Here is a 16,100-nt window from a genome sequence, read left to right on the forward strand (position 1 = left end):
AATAAAATAACTATGTAGAGTACATTTTATTTACTATACTAAATTACTTAACATTATGTTACACATACTTTTCTGTTTCTATATATTTCCAACATTATTTAATGGCTGAACAATGTTCCATTATATAGATGTTGTATCATTCCTATACTTTGAAAACTTGAGCTAATTATACTTCTTACCTAATCATGTAGAGTGGCATTTTACATGGAGGTTAGATTCTGTCATGCATGCGTCAGCAACTTGTGTGGTCAAAATCACCCCTCAAAAGCCCTTTCTGTACCTAGTAGGCATATGATATTATTCTCAGTGAGTCTGCCCTCTCTGAATTGGATGAGATTGCTGGTTCTTGAGCTGAGAATCAAATGAAATATTTGGGTTCCCATTAAGGGCCCAGTTGAGTAGGATCATCTTTCAGAGCATTTATAGACTGCATTGTTCTTTCTAGTTAAATGTGTGTGATATGACTCCATTTTGAACATCTTCAGACATGTTTGTAAGTGTGAGAAAAAGATCTCAACTGTAATCACCAAATGAAAACTCCTCTTTGCTGGGCATACCTGGAAACCAAGCAACGTGGCCTATTTGTAAGGAGGCACCCAGAACAGCCCTCTGCCCATACCCAGCCCTTTGTTAATGCAGTTTGTCAGTGAATAAGTAATTACTAGGGCCTAAAATTAGGTGCTTTGGGTTATTGAATAAGTAGAAGACAATTCCTGCCCATGCAGTACTTATTTTAAGTAGTAGATTTTCTAAGAAAGTGAACAATCAAAATTATATTCAAACTTCTCTTGCTTAGTTGACTATGAAGAACCTGGGTTCAGGCCTGTCCTTTGCGTGGATTTTTTTCCCCCAAAGACTGCCTCATGAACTTTTTTTAAAAAAATTTTTTTTAGGGGCGCCTGGGTGGCGCAGTCGATTAAGCGTCCGACTTCAGCCAGGTCACGATCTCGCGCTCCGTGAGTTCGAGCCCCGCGTCAGGCTCTGGGCTGATGGCTCGGAGCCTGGAGCCTGTTTCCGATTCTGTGTCTCCCTCTCTCTCTGCCCCTCCCCCGTTCATGCTCTGTCTCTCTCTGTCCCAAAAATAAAAATAAAAAACGTTGAAAAAAAAAAAATTAAAAAAAAAAATTTTTTTTTAATATTTATTTTTGAGACAGAGAGACAGAGCATGAACGGGGGAGGGTCAGAGAGAAGGAGACACAGAATCTGAAGCAGGCTCCAGGCTCCGAGCTGTCAGCACAGAGCCTGAGACGGGGCTGGAACTCGCTGGAACTCACAGACCGCGAGACGCGGGTCTAGAACTCACAGATCATGAGATTCATGACCTGAGCCGAAGTCGGAAGCTCAACCGACTGAGCCACCCAGGCGCCCCTTGCCTCATGAACTTTTAAAGGGAATAATATATGATAGAAGCAAATTAAGATCCTCTTTTTTAAAAAAAAATAGCATCTTATTTCATTTTGTAACATACGGGTAGTTGAACATTTTGTGATATGGCAAATGGACGCAACATTGCTACTAGATGACACACTGACTCAAGCATGAAGAGTAAAATCTTCTTAAGACTTGCAAAAGAGAGGCACCTGGATGGCTCAGTCCGTTAAGCCTTAGACTTTGGTTCAAGTCATGATCTCACCGTTTGTGAGTTTGAGCCCTGCTTGGGGGCTCAGTGCTGACAGCTCATAGCCTGGAGCCTGCTTCAGATTCTGTGTCTCCCTCTCTCTCTGCTCCTCCCTTCCTTGTGCTCTCCCTTTCTTACTCAAAAATAAACTTTAAAAAAAAAAAAAAGACTTGAAGCACGCACTTGGGAATGTGTATCTTCTGTGTATATTGCATTTGTGTGTGTGTATATATATATATATATATATATATATATATATATATATTTTAAGTGATTCCTGGTATTCTAGAGAGACTAGGAACGTCTCTGAACCTTTGAAGCGTCTATAATTATTTAAAACACATTTATCTCCACAGATGGATTTGAAGGTTTAGTTTCCCTACCCATTCAGCTTAAAACTGTGACCTTCCAAAAAGGTGTGTTGGCAAATTTATTCTGATCCATCCGTTTTCATATATACCACCCTTTAGGGCCGTGATTTTCTCAAAGCAAACTAGGAGCTTTGGACTTCCTCCCAATTATCGAGGATACAAGTTCTGGAAGGATGTGTGGGCTGAATTTTACAAGGCTTAAGAGGGGTCCCCAATCCTGTAGGGCTCGGAAGAGAAAAGGTTGAGTCTAGAGAGAAATCTGAGGGATTAAAGTGCTGCGAAAGACCGTCAACAGCGAGGAAGTTCAACCACAAACCCGGTCAGCTCCCCGCCCCCCGGCGCTCGCCCCATCCCCACGCTCCAGCCGCGAGTCGCCCCTCGGGCTTCCTTCACGACGCTCGCCAACTGCTTCCGGGTCGCGGCGGACGTCGCTTCCGCAGCAGCATGGCGGCCACGGAGGACGAGCGTCCGGCGGGGAGCGGTGAGGGAGAGCGGCTGGATTTCCTGCGAGACCGGCACGTGCGGTTCTTCCAGCGCTGCCTCCAGGTCTTGCCTGAGCGTTATTCTTCGCTCGAGACCAGCAGGTGATTGGTGGCCGTGGTCATCGGGGTGGGGACGGAGCCCGGCCGCAGCGGAAAGGCGCCGCGGAGCCTGCGCCGCCGCCCACCCGGCACTGCCCGGTGCCTCTCCTCTCGGGCGGGTCTGCCGTGGCTCTCCTCCCCCGAGCTACGGCGGGGGGACTGGGGGAGCCGTAAGGCCAGGCCTTGTGGGATCTCCATTTTCCGCCTTTTTTCACTTCCCAACCATTTTTCCGGTCAACTCTGAGCTTCCTTTTTTACTTCCTCTCGTAGGCTCTGAATCTCTTGGCCTCATTACTTCCGAGTGTAAAAGGGAAAAGACAAACCATTTTGTCTCCGTATTTTAGATAGCCTGTCCTGTGCTCCCCTTTCCTGCAAAACGTTATTAACTCTGCACTGAACATCTGTATGATGTTTGAGGTGTAGGAGCGGCGTAAAGCCTATAAAGGTTTGAGGAGAAATGAACTTTCCAGGAATTGTAAATAGAAAGATAGGAGAAGGTTGGCGGAAGAGGTGCAGTGTTCCGTAAAGCAGGCTGTGAAAAGTGTATCTGCTGTAGCCTTGTGAGTTGGAGTTGGCTGAGGAGTGTGATTTGGCTGCGGCTAAGAAGCTGTGAATTAGTCATTCAGAGTAAAAGTCTGGGGACGAGGAGAAGGAGGCGGTTTTGTTCTGCACTGCTGGGTTTTGAAGCGAGCCTCCAAAGCTGCCTGGGACGGGCTAAGACGAGAGCAGATTGGTTCTGCTCTCATCTCTCCATATGTTCTGAATTCTGATTCCCTGGTGTATTTTGAACTCTGCATGACTGGGTCAGTTTTGGAAGGTTTACAGATTCCTTCTGCCTACGTGGTCTACAAATTTATTATGATAGGTACTGGAGTACAGCTGAACAAGACATACAGTTTCGTATAAGAGGCACTAAGTAAATATTTGTTGAGTTGTGTGAGATGAGCCCTGAAGGACGAACACATTCTTGCTAAAGAAAGAGCGAAGCGTTACGTATATTCTTTTATCCATACATTGGTGTTGATTGGCTAGCAGAGCACATCCCTAGACCTAAATTAAGGTTTTCAAAACTGACTCCAATGACTGAATGATATGGGATGAAACAAATGATATTAATAAGTCACATTTTAGGGGGATTAATTTTACGTGAAATTGGGGGTCGCCTGCCCGGCTCAGTCCGTTAAGTGTCCGACTTCGGTTCAGGTCATAATCTCACGATTCATGGGTTCAAACACCACGTTGGGTTCTATGCTGACAGTCGAGAGCCTCGAGCCTGCTTCTGATTCTGTGTCTCCTCTCTCTGCCCCTCCCCCAATACCGCTCTGTCTCTCAAAAATAAATAAACATTAAAAAAGTAAAAAATTTATGTGAATTTGAAGCATTTGGATAAAAAACCTCTATTGTGATTGTTAAAGTTGTAGCTATCATTTTAGGTCTGTGGTTGCATTTTCTAAATGCCAGTGTTTGATTGCTCTATTTAAAATTCCAGCATGGACAAAACCATATATATATACTAGTGCATGTTGGTAAACTGTGTAATGGTGCTCATAGAATAAGTAAAACTGCAAAAACTGAACTGATTTAACAACTTTAATACAATCTTAGAATCTACACCAGGCATCATATATTAGATAATCATGTATAATGTCCTGGTGCATTAGTTAATATGTCTAATGTTTATCATTTGAGTAGAGTATCATTTCTTGTTTTGTTACAGCACACTTAGTAGCCACATGGAAGATCATCTGTACGTAGAAGTTTTTGTATTGATTTTTTAACAGTTTTTCAGTTTTTCTCTGCTGATTCACACTCCTGGTTTAGCATTAAGTTCTTCTGTGGTAGGTGTGTGTGATTCATGATTGACTTGAAGATGCTTGTGAAGGGTCTCTAACCTCTTAAGCAAAGGTGACTGGTCACAAAATTTCTACTGATACCAGAGTTTTCAGGTAAAACAATGTGTTGGCTAGGTCACAATTCTTACTCAGTATTGCTATTGTACAAACAATTATTGAGTGCCTGCTGTGTGTCTGGGTACAGGCATACAGTCCGAAACCAGTGCCTGTGGTTGTCCTGTGTTCCTTCTTACTGATAGGTATGAAACGGGACTCTTTGGAAGGCTCCGAACAGGCTAGACATTTAGACACTTATTTTCTGACCCACCATTTTGGCAAAATTCCTTCATTTCCCTGTTTCTTTTAGTCTTAGAAATAGGACTACATTTTAATTTTTCTAATAGCTGTGCCTTTATGAAAATAAAGTATTTGTAGTTTTACCTGTGGCTTTTTCTCATACGAATTTCTGAAAGGTGGTAGTTATTAGTTAACTCAGCTGAATATTTAACCTTGGATTGTGAGCTTTGTGCATTAACAGGTTTCTTTTTTGTAAGTGGTTTAGAAAGTTGTTTGGTTGGGAGTTGCTGTTGCCAATTGTATTTGGGTAACGGAAGTTAGGGTAGGGTAGGTTTGTTTTGTTTTGTTTTTTTTTTAATCAAAGGACTAAATACTGACCATTTTTTGTGTATGTTGTTTTTATGGACCCAGCTGCTCTCCAGGAAGGGTTTAGTCATTTGGTTTTTATTTTAGAAGACACCACAATCAACCTAGTCTTTCTGTTCACGGGTCCTTCCATATTCCCCTACGTAGCCTGTGATGTAGCTGACTACCATGTAGCAACCACTCTGCCCTCTCCTTCCCTCCCTTATCTGAAATAAATCACAGTCCAGCAGTGTGTCTCTCAGTGTGATGACCCTGGCAGGAGGCTCTGCATTAGTGACATCATAAAATGCTTATAGGGGCGCCTGGGTGGCTCAGTCGGTTAAGCGTCCCACTTCAGCTCAGGTCATGATCTCACAGTCTGTGGGTTCGAGCCCCGCATCGGGCTCTGTGCTGACAGCTCAGAGCCTGGAGCCTGCTTCCGATTCTGTGTCTCCCTCTCTCTCTGCCCCTCCCCTGCTCATGCTCTGTCTCTCTCTCTCGCAAAAATAAAAACATTATAAAAAAAATTTTTTTTTTAAATAAAAATAAAAAAATAAAATAAAATGCTTATAAAAATACACATACCTGGGCCCCTCCCCAGTTCTGCATGGAACTCTGTGTGGGCCCGAGAGTGTGCATTACGACAAGCATCCCAGGGGGTACTCCTACACGCTAAAGTTGGAGACTGTTCACTTGATAGGAGAAACAGATCTACAAACGGATTCTTGTAACAGTGCCTCCCAACCCTTTTGTGCATATAGATCACCTGGGGATCTTGTTAAAATGCAGATTCTGATTGCGGAGGTGTGGGAGGGGTCTAAGTTACTGTGTTCTGACAAGATCCCAGATGATGCTGATCTTGCTGATCGCCTCACCGCGCTTCAGTGATTGTGGTATTTGCAGGGTGTTACGGAAGCCCCTTAGCCCAACCTGAAGAGACACACATCTCAGAGATGGCTCCTTGGAAGAAGTAACCCTGGAGCTAAATAAATATTCAGTTTGGGGGAAGTCTGGGATCGGTTATAGGCAAGTGGACAATAAAGGCGGATAAGTGAGTGTTGAGGAGAGAAACTTCAATCATTTGTCTAATAGTATAAGGCAGGTGTGGTAGGAATTTAGCCTGGGGGGTAGACAGGGGCCAGATCACAGAGGGCTTTGTGTGCCAGGTCAGGAAAGCTGAATTTGATGTCACATAACTGATGTGAAGTCGCAAGCAGTGCATCTTCCTGATTAGATATGCGTTTTAGAGTGGTCGTTGAATTTGAAATTGGTTGTTGTAGTCAGTGGGACAAGATCAGAGCCAGAAAGACCAGTTAGCTGTCGCAGTAGTCTGGAGGCCAGATGCTGGGGCAGTGGAAGGAGGGATAGAAAGGAGGGGTGGAGGAAAAAGGAGTTCCAGGATTCTGGGACTGGAACTGCCATCTGGTCTCAGGACCATGAGGCCAAAGGAGCAGGTTTAGAGAGAGGAAGAAGATGATTTCTGTGACAGCACTTTTCCTATAGGTACTGAGTTGTTTCCCCTCATAATTTAACCTGCTTCAGGTTAGGAGGCTTGTTTTATTTGTTTTTGTCATGAAATCCAGCATGTAGTAGATGTTTAGTAAACATTTCTTCTTGAAAAATTATTTTGCATGTAAAATAATTCCAGAGATGAGCGGTTATACTTAAAAATATTTACCAGTCGGGCCAGCTATTTAAGAATATTACAGATCAAGAGTAAGGCTTAAAATTGTGGCATTTCTGTAGTGTTGCAGTAGGTCATTCCAGAGTATTGATTGGGACCTCTGTGTGCTGTGTATTTAACTTTATGATTAATTTTCAAGTGTTCTCTAAGGCTGTCATTTCCACCGTTAGCAATTTTATCAAGCAACTGTGTTCCTATTTCTAAATATAGCTGCTTGTTTATAATTTTAGAACTCTTTGCAGTATGATTTAGTTATAGCCTCACCTGAGATCTAGGCAGGAATGCAGTCACTTGTTAAAGACACTTGGAGATGCCAGGAAAGAGACTGTATTAGAAAGGGGGCAGAGTAGGTGATCCAAAGTTTAGGAATCTAGTCAATGCCCATAAATCAGTGTTTCCAGTATATTCCCAAATGGTCACGTAATCTGCTCCAGCCTAACAGTACACTCCTCATTCTCATTTAGTAGCACAAGAAAATCGTATTACTGTGGTTGTTTTTTTTTTCCCCCACACTCAGATTGTTTTTATTTATTTTTTCCTGTTTAATCCATGGGGCGTTTTTTGGGCTGTTTTTTTAAGACCTGAAAATTTTGTTGTTAAGCCTGAAAAATTTGGCATCTTTTGGAGATCTCATTCAGTTGATGCCTCCCATTTGTGAATCGATCCCCTGGTGCAGCAGCTTGATTTAGAGGGGACAAATGTTACTTCTTCATCCATGCAAGATACCCTTTGCACAAGTATTGTTTAGAGGGAACAAAGGGCAGGAACGTGCAGCTGGCCTACTTTGCTTTTTCAGCATATAGTTTCAGAGTTCAGTTCTAGGGAAAGAAGAAAGAACACAAATGTTCTCCCAAGTAACAACGTTCTAATACCTACACTGGCCTGATTTTAGGCACACGTCTTGGCATGATTCCCCCCCGCCCCCCGCCCCAGCCTCGTGCCCAAGGTAGGTTGCCCAACAGTCCATACATACCCCAAGTAGGACTCACTAGGGCACCTTAAGACCCCCCCGCCCCCGCCTTAGTTCTCTCAGAGGCCCACATCCCCGAATCGTTTTTTATTATGGCTGCTTATTTAATTCTCTCCATCTCACAGTTTAGGACTGCTTGAGAACTCAGGTGTGGTCAGAAAGGAGTATCTTCCTAGCCTGTCTCAGAGGGAGGCCAGACATTGCTCCCAGTGGACTTCTTGGTTCTGCCAGCCGCTGCTGGGTGCCTCTCTTTATCAACATAAGCTTTTCACTGTGGCTGTGTTAATCCTATAAACCTTAGTCTCAATTGCTGGGAGTTGAAAATACTGGACTCTCTGAAGCCTTAATAATTAAGTATGCAAGATTTTAAAGTAGTTTACCAGCAGCTGACTAATTTTCGGTGTTCGCATCCATCTTCAGAAGCAAGTAAAATGAAAAGCAGATCAGATAACACAGGAACAGTGTGACTTTGGAGCAGGGTTACTTAACCTCAGCACTGTTGACATTTTGTTGAATGGCACTGTCCTGCTCGTGGTAGAAGGGATGTTTTGCGGCATTCCTGGCGTTTACCAGCTAGATGCCAGTGGTACCCTCCTCTAATGACAACCCAGAATATCTTTACAGTGTCCCCTGGGGGCATTATTGCCCCAGTGGGGATTACTGCTCTAGAGCTGGGCTCCTGATCCTGGCTGGGATCACTCACCTGGGAAGTTCCCCACACCTGTGCCCCTGGCCCCCAAATTCCAGGTACCCAGACCCCACTTTCCACCCGGAATTTCAGTTTCATTGTCGTGGAATAAGGCCTAGACCTCTCTGTGTTATATCAGTGTTTTAGTTTTTTGTTTTGTTTTTAAGTTTATTTATCTTGAGGGAGATAGTGTGAGTAGGGGAGGAGCAGATAGAGAATATCCTAAGCAGGCTCCACACTGCCAGCGCAGAGCCCTATGCAGGGTCAAACCCACAAAGCCATGGATCATGACCTGAGCTGAAACCTAGAGCCAGACGCTTAACTGAGCCACCCAGGTGCCCCTAGTTTTGTTTTTTAAGCTGATTTGAATGTGCAGGCAGGTTTGAGAAACACCCCTGAGGAGAATACCACCGTGTGACTCAGTGTTCCTAAATAGTTTAATTGGTTATCTAGCAGTGAAATCTGAAGCAAATTACTTGACTTCTTTGGACTTCATGATCTTGAGCTAAAAAATTTAAGAGAGTACTTAACTTAGAAAAGAATACCAGTTTATTTTTATAGACTTTTAGTTGTTTTCTTCTTTCTTTTATTTTTTTTAAGCAACCTTCATGCCTAGTGTGGAGCCCATCTTGGGACTTGAACTCATGACCCTGAGATCAAGACCTGAGTCGAGATCAAGAGTTGGACGCTTAACCGATTGAGCCACGCAGGTGCCCCTAGATGTTTTCTTATTACATACTTTTCATTAATAGGAATATTTTTGATTTATCCAGCCTTAGTAGGCTGTGTTATCAATAACCTCATGTTGTCCCCCATTTCCACCTCTGTCCTCCTTTTTTTTTCTATAATACCTTAATAAACTAGATTATTAGATAATTTCATTGTATCTGACTGTGATCATTTACACCAACACTGAAAACCCCTGGGAGAGTGCTCCAGGTTGGTTAGATGAAATATTACAGGTCTTTCATTTGTTAGTTAATTCAATAAGTGAGTACATATCCTGCACAAGGCAGACCTTATCTCATGAGACATAATTGTCATGAACAGTGATTCTCAAACTTGGCTGCTGTTAGCTTGAGGTCTTTCCCATATCTAAAGTATCATTTTGTTTTGGGGAAGGGCAGGATTCTCTGTGGGGAGGAAGGTTGCCAACCAGGGACCTGGAGATAAGGCCTATAGTATAACAGTGTGATTAGATTCTGAGGTCACTAACTCATGTCAGATCAGGGAAAATACCAGTAATGATAGCCTCCTTGGGTGAGTGCTTGCGTGTGGGCAGGTAGTGAATACCTGTGTGAGGTGTGATGAGGATTTATAGATAAGCAGACTTAGAAAAGGCAGAAAAGATCCTGCCCAGGTTATGAATGGCTGTAAATCAGCCAACATATGATTTGAACCTAGCTCATTTGACAGCAGAATCTGAACTCTGAACTGTAGCCTCCCACATAAAGGAGTTCCACTGCCCTTATTTTTTTATTTTTATTTTTTTTTATTTTTTATTTTTTAATATATGAAATTTACTGTCAAATTGGTTTCCATCCACTGCCCTTAATTTAATCCTGATCTTGCTCAGATAAATCACCTGCATAATTCTGGTGGCTCTCAGTGGTTTGTTAGAATTAAATTGAGATACAGCATATGAGAAATTTTCTAGCTCCCTGTCTAATAGACAGTAATAGTCTCTCAATAATGTAACTTTCCCAAAATCTTTGTTCTTAAGTATAACAATATCTTATCAGTTTTAGGTTTTGCCCTTAAGCTTTGGTTGGAATTACTCTTTGGTGTGTTTCCTCCTGTTATCTAATGTATGCTAGCCTTTTTCAACCAGGGGTCAGAGAGAGAATTACATGGTTAAAAAAAAATTTAAAGAGTGACTGTTTTCTCATTTTTCCTTAAGTTGGTAATATTTTTCTAGATGCATGAGAAAGAAGTTAATTTATTATACACAATGAGGGCATTTGGGCTTATTTCTCTTTTGGAATCTTTTTTGAAAACAGGTTGCAGAATGTGTCAAGTGGCTTTGCTGTAAGATTTTGGACCAGAAGATTTAAAGTATTAATTGTTTAGTATTAGTCATAGGAACTGTTAGAATATAGAAATGTGATAACCATGTTCAGGGGTGCCTGGCTGGCTCAGTCAATATAGAGCATGCAACTCTTGATCCCAGGGCTGTGAGTTCAAGCCCCATGTGGGGTGTAGAGATTACTTAAATTAAAAAAAAAAGATAACCATGTTCAGAAAACAGTATAGGATGTATCTCAGCCTGAAAAGAATTATATATAACAAACTCTTTATGTAAAAATCACTTAAGTACTAGTTTTAAATGAAAACACAGAGTTGACATTTCTCATTTAGTATGCAATCTTGGAAGGGAATGTGTTGCCTTACAGTTTTTCATTCCATTGAAGAATCCTCTCTGGGAAAATGAAGTTGAAATGCACATGTATTTTTTAAAGTGTTCCTTATTTCCCAAAATTCAGTTTAAGTTTTGTCCAGTTACATTATTTGTAAACAAATTTGAATACAGATGGGTTTATTCTAACCTTCCTTAAGAATTAAGCACCCACTATAAGTGTAGCTGTTCTTGGCAAGTAAGTGGAAATTGGTATTCTCTATGTTTTCCAGCCTTTTGGACTTACTTGTACTAATTGGGTGCAGGGAATTCCTTTTTTAACCTACATTAGCCTTCAGGTTGCTGATGAGTTTCAAATGTGTATGACTGGTTTTTTTTTTTTTTACCCCCAAATGCTCCTTTTTACAAATGAAACAAAGATTTGATTGGTATTATTAAATTATAAGAATAAATATGACTTTTTGGCTTTTGCGAAATGAGAGTACTGTTTGAATTAATTTTAAAATTAGAAAGACTTTATTTTTCTGAACAAGAAAAACTTCAGTGTTTAGACAGTTATGATGGAATTTTACGTTTGTTTCTTTGTTTTTTTTTTTCTTTTAGGTTGACAATTGCATTTTTTGCTCTCTCCGGGCTGGATATGTTGGACTCCTTAGATGTGGTGAACAAAGATGATATAATAGAGTGGATTTACTCCCTGCAGGTCCTTCCCACAGAAGACAGTGAGTGAGTTTTTAGCATTTTATTTTTAGTATGACTAGCTAGTTGTACTCGGCATAACGTGTGTTGGACTAGCAAATCGCAGTATTTATTCGTAAACTCTTACCACGTTTTGTTAGCCATGTTTTGGCTTGCAATGCTGACCTCTTATTCTGTTCCAGCACAGGACTTGAGAGGTCTAGTCATGGGGGCGCCTGGCTGGCAGTAGGTGGATCGTGCGGCTCTGGATCCTTGGGGTCATGAGTTTGAGCCCCATGGTGGGGGTAGAGATTACTTAAAAAAATGAAATAAAAAGTAGCTTGATCATTAATCTCTCGAGAGAACAGTTGACGGCTGTCTGGGATTAGAGATTGGCAGTTATAGCCGCATATTGTGTTCTGCGCCTCCACGTTGATGACTGCCTGTGGATGCTTTGTATGTGGTGTTTATGTTTGGTTAGTTTGGTAGCGTTTGCTCTATTTTTCATTCCCAGCCATTTCTTTTTTTCTTCTCAGTGAACTCTCTTCCGTCACAAAGTTTCATTTCAGTCTCCCTGTGGTTTTCCCTCTTAACTTTTCATGTTTCATGAGCCTTTCCTTAACGGTTTCTTAGACCTCTTACTAGCACTCCAGTCCTTTTTATGATGCTTCTTAAGCTTGATCAATTCTGACCAGTTACATTAATTTTCAAAATTTATATATTACCCGATCAACTAAATGCACATAAGTTTTATATACCCTATTGTTCACTCTGTTCATACCTAACATTGATATAAGTTATAAATGTTAGAGATTCGAACCTTGAAAAGAGAAGCAGATAAACTCCCAGGAAATGACACAGTTGTTTTTTTTTTAGCATGGTCATCACTCAGTTGGCTCTTAAGAGTCAACATTTATGAATTAACCATGTGTTTCATTGGTTGGAGTAAATGTGTACGAAGGTCCCAACCTAGATAAACTCTAAGGAAATAATAAACTGAAAGTTTGTTTAGAAAGAGGTTTGCTCTGTTAGCAGATGCTCTTAGGCATAGTTTATGTCTTTCTACTTTATTGTTCTTGAATTTTGTAGTGCTTGTGTTTATAATTTCTAAAATCTGTGCCTGTTTACAGATTGTTGTTTAAAAATGATTAAGCGTTTTGAACTAGGTTTGTCTTACGGAAACACCCAATCACTTTTCACCAGCTGCATGAAGCAGCATATATGCTATACTGGTCAGTGGTTACACATTCAAGCATGTTGGTGAGTTGAGTAGGATTTATTGAATGTCCTGCTGAGCCTGTGGACAGAGGCTGTGATAAATTACAGGATGTGCTGCTCACCCTCTAGGAGCTTGGGGACTGACGTGAGGTCACGGTGCTAGACACCTGAAAAATTGAAGTAATTTGTTTTGGTTTTTTTACTAGTTTGAGTCTGGGATTTTTTAAAAAAACCTTTAAAGTTAAGTATTAGGGACGTCTGGGTGGCTCAGTTCAGCATCTGACTCGATTTCGGCTTGGGTCATGATCTGGTTTGTGGGATCGAGCTCCATTTCAGACTCCACACTGACAGCACAGAGCCCTCTTGGGATTCTTTCTCACCTCTCTCTCTCTCTGCCTCACCCCTGCTCATGTTCAGTCTCTCTCAAAATAAATAAACTTAAAAAAATTGTTTTAGTAAAAATAAATATTAGATGTAGTATTATTATAGATTCTGATGTTTTATTGTTTACTGAAAATACCTGTCCTGATTAAATTTTATGCTGTAGTTTCTTAAGGGGATGTATCTCACATAGTGCACATGTGAAATTGTACAGAGTGAGTCACAGAAAAGCTGTTCTGTACATTTTTGCTGAACATTTTATATTATTTTTAGAAAACATTTACTGATACTCATTTTCCTGAAATAAAATAGCCATTGTTTCTATACTATAGAAAAGTATGGATCTTAAGATTTCAGTGAGAGAACTCTTTTGTACAGGTTTTAGTCACCAGAACGTTTATTTACCTTGTCTTCTACTTTCTGTCTTGTCTTCGTATTTCTCCCCACTCTTGAGCACTGTTTGCTGGCTCCGTGATTGTCTTCTCTTAAAATGCGTCTACTTTCTTCTACCATTTTATTGTAAGTTTTTTTACAACAGCCTAATACCCATTAATACCCATATTCTTTTCTTTTTTTAATGCAGTTTAGAGAATGGTTAAAATAACTGGTTAATTCTTCTCCCAGTGGAAGAGCAGTGGCCATAGAATAATTGACTGCTGCTTTTATGTTCTTTTTTTTTTTTTTTTTTTAATGTTTGTTTATTTTGAGAAAGAGCATGAGCCAAGGAGGGGTAGAGAAGGGAGGCAGACACAGAATCTGAAGCAGGCTCGGCACAGAGCCCGACATGGGGCTTGAATTCACAAACTGCAAGATCATGAACTCAGCCAAAGTCAGACACTTAACCGACTGAGCCACCCAGGTGCCCCACTTTTACACTCTTAAACGTGGACTTTACATGTATCATTTTGTTATCCCTTGGGTATGTGACTAAGCAAGTCAGTGAACTCTTTTTTTGTGTGCAGTTAGTTTAATTAAAACTTGTATTCTTTCTAAAGTCTGCTCTCTTGTGAGGGATTTGCTATTATCTGAACTCTCATATCATTCGTAATAATTGCATTTGCTGCAGATTCACTAGAATGGCTAATGTGGAAGAGGCGGCGAATAGCAGTTGTCGGGAAAGTGCAGCGCACCTGGAGCTCCCACACAGTGCTGGAGGGGTTGTGCCCATCCTTTGGAAACTGTTGGGTGGTACTTAATAGCGCTGCACATCTGTGTGGTCCCTGACACGGGGCTTGTGTTCCCTAGTACACAGCCCACAGAAGTGAAAACGTGTTCACCACAGGATGCACATGAGAATGTTCATAGCAGTGTTTCACAAGAGTCCAGATGTAGGCACCACAGAAACTACCCATCACTGGTATAATCGATAAGTGGTGTATTAAAATATTCACACAATGGAATGCTGTATGGTAACGGAAAAGAACAGTCTCTAACTATATGCAAAACTTTTGATGAATGTCACAGACAAGTTTTTTTGGGGGGAAAAAAAAGTACCTAGTGTCTTATTCTCTTTACACAAAGTACAAAATTAGACAAAACCAGTCTGACCTTTTGGGGAGTGAAGGAAGGAAATGTGAAGGGAAAGTAGGAGTGAAGTAGGAGGGGCTTCTAGGGTGCCATCGCGGACTTATGAGTGCTGGTTATGTGGATGACTTTACTTGGCACAGTTGATTGAGTTGTTTGATTATGATAGTGCACTTTTCTTATGTTTATTTTAGTTTGGTAAAGGTTTAAAAAATTTTTTTGAATCCTGATTGGTACTCACCATCTGAGACCCATCAGACTTCTTATTTCCCTTCGTATTGTCAACTACACGGATTTCATTGGTTTGCTAATTTTTTTTTTTTTCATTTGTAGTTGCTTAACCACTGCTTAAAATGTTTTTGCTTGTGTCCAAATTGTAAACTTCTGGAGGGCAGAGAATGTGTCTGTCTTACATTTCTTCTCTTTCAGTGCCTAAGGCATTGTTGTGCATCAGGAGTTGTTGGACTATTAATTAAATCACCCATACCTCCTCCAGCTTTACTGTTCCTCTATTTTCACGTTGGGTCTACAGCATTGTGATATTGTGATTTATGAGACATGTATGTTTTGTCTTCATCCACAGCCCCTCTCTCACCGCTTCCAAAACCTTTAGCATTTCTTAAGCCTTTGGAGGGGGATAAAGTTGTCTTTTGTTATGTTAATGAGGTTCTGGAAAGCACCTAAGGATGGGGGCTGCTGGCCTCTAAGCAGTGATTAGAGGGTTGTCACTTTCAGTCCCACCCCCTGACCTCCAGGGAGGTTGAAGCAATTGCCAGCTTCAATATAATAGTTCTTGTCCAAAAAACGTAGCCTACATAAAAACTCAAAAGGACGGGGTTCAGAGAGCTTCCTGGTTGCTGAACACGTGGAGATGCTGGGAGGGTGGCGCTCCTGGAGAGGGCAGAGGGCAGGGAAACTCTGCGGCCCATCCCCATACCTTGCCCTCTGAACCTCTTCCATTTGGCTGTTTGTGAGTTACATCCTTTTACTGTTAATAACGTGTTTCGTTTGAGTTCTGTGAGCTGGCACAATAATTGTACCTAAGGAGAGGGGCTCGTGGGAACCTCCAGTGCATAGCCAGTGGGTCAGAAGCACAGCTAACTGGGCTGACGATGTCCGAAGTTGGGGGTGGGTTCGGGGCGGTTTGCAGTCCAGTAGGACTGAGCCCTCAGCCTGTGGAATCTGATGCTGTGTCTGAGTAGTGTCAGAGTTGATTATATTGAGCTATATTCAGTTGCGTTGAATGAATGGCTGGCGTTCTGAGAATTGCTTGTTGGAAATTGCGTCTTAGAACACCTAATTTAAGCCTCCTCTGGCTCCTCAAATATTTTCTCATTCATAAGGCATTTATTTGCAGACAGAGTAGAATGTGCTGTCCGTTACTCATCCGTCTATATTTGTCCTGCTTAAAAATCTAAAAATGTTAAAAGCCCAGGACCGTAAAAGAATAACTTGGTAAATTTGATTAAATAAATACTTTTAAATGTTATGCAGTAAAAGATAAGGTTGAATAAGTGACAGGCTTGGAAATTGTGGCAACATATATTATAAAATATT

The 16,100-nt window shown here is 41.3% G+C and overlaps 1 protein-coding gene across 1 annotated transcript in view; it reads left to right on the top strand.

Moving 5' to 3' along the window:
* Window positions 1-2,410: 2,410 nt before the first annotated feature.
* PGGT1B (protein geranylgeranyltransferase type I subunit beta) overlaps window positions 2,411-16,100 on the top strand; it is a 62,661-nt gene continuing 48,971 nt past the window's right edge. Inside the window, exons 1-2 of the mRNA XM_019469616.2 lie at window positions 2,411-2,573; window positions 11,346-11,464. Coding sequence (XP_019325161.1) covers window positions 2,434-2,573; window positions 11,346-11,464 — 259 coding nt within the window. The 5' untranslated portion in view covers window positions 2,411-2,433. The remainder of the gene's footprint in view (window positions 2,574-11,345; window positions 11,465-16,100) is intronic.

Source organism: Panthera pardus, unplaced genomic scaffold (genome assembly GCF_024362965.1).
Source record: "Panthera pardus isolate Hobbes unplaced genomic scaffold, ASM2436296v1 HiC_scaffold_2, whole genome shotgun sequence".
In the NCBI taxonomy this organism is placed as follows: Eukaryota; Metazoa; Chordata; class Mammalia; order Carnivora; family Felidae; genus Panthera; species Panthera pardus.